This window comes from Limanda limanda, chromosome 2, assembly GCF_963576545.1.
Source record: "Limanda limanda chromosome 2, fLimLim1.1, whole genome shotgun sequence".
In the NCBI taxonomy this organism is placed as follows: domain Eukaryota; kingdom Metazoa; phylum Chordata; class Actinopteri; order Pleuronectiformes; family Pleuronectidae; genus Limanda; species Limanda limanda.
The window spans coordinates 10,610,710-10,619,071 of record NC_083637.1 but is presented as its reverse complement, the minus strand read 5'-3'; the positions used below and the strand labels follow the sequence as shown (position 1 = coordinate 10,619,071).

The 8,362-nt window shown below is 42.5% G+C and overlaps 1 protein-coding gene across 4 annotated transcripts; it reads left to right on the top strand.

Annotated features, from left to right (window-relative positions):
* The first annotated feature begins 204 nt into the window (after positions 1–204).
* On the top strand, positions 205–1,696 carry pou4f2 (POU class 4 homeobox 2). 4 transcript variants are annotated; one of them, XM_061094572.1, is made up of 3 exons: positions 205–278; positions 354–421; positions 738–1,696. In XM_061094572.1, the coding sequence occupies exons 1-3, from the start codon at positions 205–207 to the stop codon at positions 1,694–1,696; spliced, it is 1,101 nt and encodes a 366-aa protein (XP_060950555.1). The 4 variants fall into 4 exon arrangements, with proteins under 4 accessions (XP_060950555.1, XP_060950563.1, XP_060950572.1 ...); XM_061094580.1 differs by having other exon boundaries at positions 205–290; positions 378–421; XM_061094589.1 differs by lacking the exon at positions 354–421 and having other exon boundaries at positions 205–301; positions 732–1,696.
* The last annotated feature ends 6,666 nt before the right edge of the window (positions 1,697–8,362 follow it).

Below are 8,362 nucleotides of genomic sequence, written 5' to 3'. Positions count from 1 at the left end.
CGCCCAAAAAGACAAGACCTCCGCCGCGCGTAATAATAAATAGATGTGATAACTTCAGTGTTGGACCAGCGTCTCCATCAGCCCGAGCTCCATTCCACGGCGACTCCAGATTCCAGCGAAGCAACCGGGGCTTCTTCTCCCGAGCGAGGAGGCGGAGTCTTAACTTATTAAAAGGAACTTGCTGAGGCTCGGACGCCAGCAAATATGATGATGATGTCTCTGAACAGCAAGCAGGCTTTTGCCATGGCCCACAGCAGCTTGCCCGAACACAAGTACTCGTTGCATTCCTCCTCTTCATCCAGCCTGACTTCCAATGCACCGTCCTCCTGCTCGTCCTCCCGACACAGCAACAGCATCATCAACAGCAACGGCGGCGGCTCGGAGGCGATGCGCCGAGCCTGTCTCCCAACCCCACCGGTACGTATTCTGCATAATCACAGCTTAAAGGCACATTTTGACAGCCCACTTTTTTTTTTTTTTTTTTCTGCTTGATGTTTTTTTCATGTCTGCACAGCAAATCACCCAACACCTCCATATTTTTTTTTCTTTCCTCTGCTCAACTTATGTATTCAGTCGGCTTTGCCTTTCGTATTAATTTTTATGACCTGGGATGTTGCATGCGTCTTGTTTTGTGGGCTCGTCTCCTCTTTTTTTTTTTTTTTTTTTGTAGGGTTTCTTTTTTCACATTCTGGAAATGTTTTAAACCGAGGAGTGGAGGGAGAATTCCCTGCTGACAGCTATGTGTGCATTCTATTTGCAATTGCAGAGCAATATATTCGGAGGCTTGGATGAGAGTTTGTTGGCCCGGGCTGAAGCTCTAGCGGCGGTGGATATAGCCTCGCAGAACAAGAACCACCACCACCCTCCTCATCACAGCCCCTTCAAGCCGGACGCAACCTACCACACCATGAACTCGCTCCCCTGCACCTCGTCTTCTTCCTCCTCGGTGCCTATTTCTCATCCGTCCACCTTGTCCGGCCACGGCCACCACCATCACCACCACCATCACCACCACCACCAGCCCCACCAGGCACTGGAGGGGGACCTGCTGGACCACATCACCCCGGGACTGGCACTGGGATCCATGGCTGGGCCGGATGGCTCGGTTGTTTCCACGGCTGCGCACCCTGCCCACATGGCGGGCATGAACCACATGCACCAGGCCATCAACATGGCTCATGTCCACGGGCTGCCATCGCACATGGGCATGAGCGACGTGGACGCGGATCCCAGGGACTTGGAAGCCTTCGCGGAGAGGTTTAAGCAGCGACGGATCAAACTCGGGGTTACCCAGGCGGATGTAGGGTCAGCGTTAGCCAGCCTGAAGATCCCTGGTGTGGGCTCCCTCAGCCAAAGCACCATTTGCCGATTCGAGTCCCTGACGCTGTCTCACAACAACATGATCGCGTTGAAGCCCATCCTGCAAGCGTGGCTAGAGGAAGCCGAGAAATCACACAGGGAGAAACTTAATAAACCCGAGTTGTTCAACGGCGCGGAGAAAAAGAGGAAGCGCACGTCGATAGCGGCGCCGGAGAAGAGATCACTCGAGGCCTATTTCGCCATCCAGCCGCGTCCCTCCTCGGAGAAAATCGCAGCAATCGCGGAAAAGCTGGACCTGAAAAAGAACGTGGTGCGGGTCTGGTTCTGCAACCAGCGGCAGAAACAGAAACGAATGAAATACTCAGCCTGCGTCTAGAATCCGCTTGGAGAAAACCACCACCCACACAAGCAGAAAAAAAAGACTTGGAACTGTTTAGAGACGATTTGTATCATATTTCCTATCTCACACCTTTTTGCAATCATCGATGACTTTGTGCTTTGAACTTCGAAAAATTCCTACAAACTGAACAATGACTGAAAGAAAAAAGACAAAAAAAAAACAAAACAAAAAAATGACCCCACAATGCAGTCACCTCTTTTACTCGCTGAGATGTGGAGTCCAGTAAAGCCTCGTGTGACAGAGCAAGTAAGATCCACTGTTTCCACTCTTCACCTTTTTGAATGACTTAACAGGACTCTGCATATGCTTTCATTTTCATTTATGATCCATTTCAGATGAGGACTGTGGTTTTCCTTAGACCCTGATGCAAACAGCATTGTTATTGGGAGTATAGTTTAACTCAGAGCACTTGGTTTGGTGACTGCTATTTTTTAGGCTTATAGGATAAGCTACGTTTGCCCCCCCCCCCCCCTCCCCTCCTCCGAGTTCATGACGATGCAGTCTGACATTTATTCAGGGTCCATGAGGGGATTGAGAGAACAACACACGACTTGGTCTTGAGAGCTAATATTAGATTACTGCCAAATAAACCCCTTTGTAAATGAATAATTTACCAGTCACACACTTCATTTTGTGTCTAAATGTGTAATTAATTCCACTTATTTTGTTACCATGTGTGTAAATCGAAGTCAGGGATATATTTTCGTGATACCTGGGGTTTGGATAAAGGAAGGAGGTTGTTTATTATGAGGCCTCAGTATCAGTAAATAATCGAAATAGGGACTCACTTGTAAGGATTTCTTAGATTTCCCATTGAAAAAAAATAGGATTTCATGCCAGCTGCAATAAGTTTACAATTCAGCGTGGGCCTGTATCTTATGAACTATTTATTGAGTGAGGTCATGTTTACTTCATTATATATTTATTGGGATTCCCCCCTCCTCGTTTTGCTTGAGAAAATCAAATTCTGACAGCGAGTTACGCGTGTTGTTCTGGTTTCAAAAGGGAAATGACTGCGAAATGTGCAGTCACAAATTTTTAATTTCACGATTTCTAACGTTTGAGATGGTACAATCGAGATATATATGAGATAGTATTCTCTTTTTAAATTATTTTATGTATGTTTTCCTGCTATTTATTTGTATAAATAGGCTAAATACGCGCATCATTATTATGAAGTCGTTGCTTGTTAAAATCACCTTGTTTAAGTAATGTTTTTTCTTGAAAAGAAACAGCTTCATGGAAGTATACGTGTACAATGTAAATATTTCATTGGAATCAGTTGATGCACATAAATATATCCGTACAGGTTTTTGCTGTATTGCTGTTTTAGCTGAGGTAACTTATTTCTGTAATGTATGTTGCTTTAGGTTCCTGGTTAAATAATTCTATTAATTTATGACATCCATGTAATTTTAATTTATTTAATTATTGAACTGCAATATGTGTTTCATTAAAGAACAAACTTTAACATTTAATCGGACGTTTTGCATGAATACACTTGTGTAACGTGGCTCATCCAGACTAATATTCTTTTTATTAATTCATCTGTTTATTTATTGATGATGAGGAGGGAAACGGTTTAAGCTGTGGGCTGCAGAGCTTGGTAAATACATTCTATGGATTCTTTAAGGGTTTTTTTAACAAAAGAAAATACTGACATTTTTCAAAATAAGGATACGTGACTTTGCAGATACAGAAAGGTGTCAGGTTTGATCTTAAAAACAGCCGTGAGCCCTGTCAGAGCACTCACGAGCAAGACACCACCATGCAGCCCCCCTCCCCCAACCAATCTGCTCTGCCACTGTCTGGCCAAGAGATGAAGAACTAAGAGGAAAATGTGAAGTGTTACTGTAGGCAGCTTTATTTTTGACGTGTGGGTTACACCGGGCTCCCCCAGGCCTCGCCACACAACGCAGGGCCTCGCAGGATCCATCTTATCTCGATCCCATCAATGTTAAAGACACACGTGGCCTCCTCACCGACTTGCTGCCAGCTTACGCAGCTCTCTGTTGCCTTACCTGAGAGCAAATGCTAATATTCTATTAGAGTCTAATCAGGGGGTCTGTGGAGAGCTGGATGGGTCCCTGGAGCGCAGCCTTGCCAGATGTCAGCCCGCCAGAAAAACAGCTCGCCTGCCAAGGTGCCCGTCTCTATTTAAACACACACTCAAACATGCTCCGTGCATGCACACGGGCTTTGAAGCAAAAAAAGCTGTGATTCTAAGTTGCTCACAAGGAGGGAGAGGGTGAACACAAAGAGGGAGGGAGGTGTTTTTTAATGTCCAGAGCAGAGTTGCTGGTTCGGGGGCTTCAGGGGCAGGAGAGGCGCTGAGCAAGCGTTTCAGCACCATGGACAGCTACCTGAGCACCAGCCAAACATGAGCATCCCTGAAACCTGAATATTTACAGCTCCTGCAAAACATGTGCAGGGGGTTGGTTTTGTGTGTGTGTGTGTGTGTGTGTGTGTGTGTGTGTGTGTGTGTGTGTGTGTGTGTGTGTGTGTGTGTGTGTGTGTGTGTGTGTGTGTGTGTGTGTATGTGTGTGTGTGTGTTTGTGGGATAATTTAGAATCGATTATAACAGTGCATTTTACCCAAGGTGAATTTGTTATCCTTGAAATACAGAAAGAAATAGAAGAATACTTAATAATTAGCCATTTAGAGTTTTGACCTTCAAATATTCTGCTTCAAGTGATTTTAAATTGTTGTACCTATTCATTTATTATCTTGTATTTTCAAGCTTTAAAAAAAAGTGTGACATGACCAAAGGGTTGGTTGGATTTCTCCCCTTAAAAAACATGTATGTTTTATTTTAATTAATTTCTTAAATATACACACACACACACACACAACCACATGACAAAAAATTTAAATTGAGTAAAACAACGACTGGATCTCATCAATCCACAAACCAAACATCTCCCACCGCCATCCTCGTGACAAATTAAGAGAATCAAAACGACCCTTATTAATGAGACAGCCACGATGGTTCATCAATTAAAAGATGCTCCTGGTGAGTGCTTCTAATTTCCCCTAAATGAGCCATTCACTTAATGCGTTAATAAGAGCGAATTATTAAATTACACATCGAATTATGAAAAGCAGATAATTATGAGGAGCGAGTTAAGGAGTCATTAGCCATCCCTGTTAATTACCGCTGGTCAGGGAGGGCTGCCGAGTGAGGGTCTCATCGGGAATTGAAATTAACTTTATGCATTGGAGCTTCGCTGCTGCTTGACAAGCACAGACCGACAGACAGGCAGACAGTCAGGGAGCAGACAGACAGGTTCGACTGGTGCTGCTGCCTTCTCGTTCACATATTGGAAAAAATCAATCTAGATTCTTTGATAGCGAATCAATGTTGCACCAGCAAAAATATAAAAAAAAGGAAAAAAATCACACATAGAAAAAAAAACAAGGCCTGAGCACAAAGAGGAAAATCGAAGGTCTATTTTCTAATATATAATAAATATGAGAAGTTTACCTTAGAGCCACATGTGCAGCCACCACGCTGCATGGGCCCCATACATCCACACAGAGAAAACACGGTGGGAGCTGTGTACAAAACGAAACAGGGCAGCGCTGTTTCCTTTTGTTATAATTACGCCCTCTCTTGTTTTATTTTTCTCTCTTTCTCCCCTGAACATTCCCCCCCCTCTTTCACAGGGATCCTGATGAAATTTTAATGAAGCCAGGGACCTTCGGAGCTGCGCCTGGGGGACGCGGGAGTAGAATATTTTAACTGTACATTTACGCCAAGTGTCTGAATTCAAAGACGCGACTGCTCGGGAATTAGACGAACCCCGAGAACCATAAATCGAGCGACGCTCCGCCACCATACATCAGATCTTTATTTATCATGTGCTTTATGTATCATGTGCCGGATGCAGAGGATGTTGTGCTGCAGCCGTCACATGCTGCTGCTGCTGCGTGGTGCGGAGCGGCCATCGCCATTTGATAGTGTCGCCAATCAGTTGTTGTTGCTGCAATATTAATCAGCCATCAATAGTCATTAGTTAGTTAAGTGTTTTCCAGAAACTAATCGATGGGGCAGCGTTGGATGGAGGAGGAGGTTGCTGGTGGGATACTTTATTTGGATCTAGGACCGCGCGCAGTGCAGCCTCTCCGCCAATGAAACTGCTCCATCCATCTCCCTCTCTCTCTCCATCTCCCTCTCTCGCTCTCTCTCGCTCTCTCTCTCTCGCTCTCTGGGTAACCATACGCGTGCACAAGTGTGAGCCACGCGCACACGCACAATCATAAACAGCAGTTGATATCAGATGGAGACACGTGTGCTCATACTTTTTGTTCGAAGGCTGAATCTTCGTCTTGACCCATGAAAACAGTTTTAAATCCGCACATTTAATTCGGACTAAATTGTCAATTAAACTAATTGGTGTGTTCTTCATCACGTTGGAGGCCAAATTCAGAAGAAAGAATAAAAAAAAGCCTGTTCCTGATCCAAGTCATGACACACTTTATTATTATTTTGTATTTTACACAAATCTGAAATTATGCTGAGGTTGCATCACATCCATAAGATATTTTCTGCAATGTGTTAAAAATAAATAAAATGCAATGTGGCCCAGAAATAAGTTGTTTAAGAGTTTGAGTGAGAAATAGAGAATAATTGTAGGGGAGGCCTGTGCTGCGTTACCTTTATTTTGAAATCTGAGAGCAGAGCTGTAGCTGTGTTGCACATGCTGGATGCTGTCTAGACATGCGTAGAGCTCTCGATTAAAAATTCATCAGGCCCAATGTGTTTAAACACATCACCTTTACTTCAAGTCAATTCATATATATTTTGATATCATAGAAAATAAATGCAAGGTTGCATTTTATGTCTTATATCTGCACAAAATGATTACATTCAAATAATTAAACGCAAAACATTAATTAATTAAATAGACTATACAAAAAAATCGGAATTGATCATATTTTCAATTTCAAAAAATAGAGAAACTACAATCTGAAAAAAAAGTGCCTGTAAAATGAATGCCAGTGGAAACGTTCACAGCCTTCATAAGTAAAATAGCTCAGGGGCGTGATTAGAGGGTGGCTGCTGGGAGGCCACAGTCACCCCTTGACGTGGCTGCCCCCAAAATAATGATTTGGATGCAAAACGAAGTTTCTCCTTTTTTTCCTTGGAGCGTTTTCATCTCTTTCATATATTTGTTACTAATGGAAACACTAGGCATATGTTTAACTTCTTTAAGATCCTGTATTATAATTCTTGGTTTTGTAGATTTGTGTTAACTGGCCATATACAGTTGACGCTGTTTTGTGAATTTGTGCATTATATCTTCTAACGTGACACTAAATTAATATTTAAATAAATGCTTGTGCTTCAGGGGAAATACTGTCTGTAAGCAGCCTAATCTGTAGCAATACAATGATCTTTAACATAGAGTCCATGTCAAAGACTGATTTCATTGTGTTCAGTAACGGCCGTCTGGAAGCCAGTGGAGTTTATCAATACAGATATTGATAAATAATTAAATCCAGTCCAGAGACGTCCTCCACATATTAACTAGGACCCATAATGTTGCAAATTGAAATGTATTTAATTATGATTATTTCTGTATATTGTGAAGTGACCTCTCTACCCCTTCTTAATAAGGCTAATGTTATTAACCTTCTGCAATACGTCTTCTTACAGCTAGGTGGATAGTGAGGCGCACACACACAAAAAGAGGAAAACATTCTTGTTATAGTGACCATGAAGGCAAAGTATTTTGGTGACATAAATGTATTTGTATTCTGTGAATTCATCCTCTTGTTTTCAACCAGACACATGACATGACTGACCTGAAAATAAGGAATTGAGTCAGGTTCCATCTCCAGACTTTTTACATGACTGAAGAAGACGGTGCCGGAGTTAATGAACATGAGCAACTTCTCAGAATAATCAATTTTTACCTCATATCTTAAACTTGTGTTTGTTCTTTGCAAAGTCAGTTTAAAAAAATTAAAAAATTAAAAATACCAACCAAGTTGATTTAATCATGTGATTCCAATTACCATAAACATACATAGATGTAAGGAAGCTTTTAAATCCTTGTACTGATTAATAAACAATGGATCCCAGCTCCTTCTCTCATTCTGATTAAAACAGTACATGTACATGGGCACACCCCAGCAACTTTGACATCAGAATAGCACATCTCAAGTTGTTCGGTCTTTACAATGTGTTTAAATCCGCAAGCTATTAACTAAATGTGTTCATCATTTAATTCCGCCTCACTGTGTCTACTCGGTAATGTATTATGACCTAATGTGTAAATTGATGGCATCAGAGTGCCTTCAGCGATCAAATATTTAACAACATCTGAAGAATATGCACCTTTATAAACACCAGCGTTTTATTTTCACCTGATCTCCTTGTTGCAGCCGTGGAGTCAGACCGGCTCTCAGAGGCTTGGTGTTCCGAATGAGTAAGTTGTAGACCTGGTGGAGATTGGACCTTAATGAGAAGGTGGTAGAGCTGTCTAGTGGATGTGTGTTCATTGGGCTTTGACAGCCGTGCTCTGTTGCAGATCTATTAATCATACCCACAAGGAGTGCAAGTCTCTCTCCCTCTCTCTCTCTCCCTCTCACTCACTCACTCCCTCAGTTTTCAGTTTATACAGAACAGAATCATTT

Excerpts from the sequence above, each read along its gene's own strand:
- pou4f2 (XM_061094564.1), top strand. The coding sequence starts at position 205 with ATGATGATGATGTCTCTGAACAGCAAGCAGGCTTTTGCCATGGCCCAC. Across the intron at positions 418-766 it reads CCTGTCTCCCAACCCCACCG|AGCAATATATTCGGAGGCTT; the intron begins GTACGTATTCTG and ends TTGCAATTGCAG.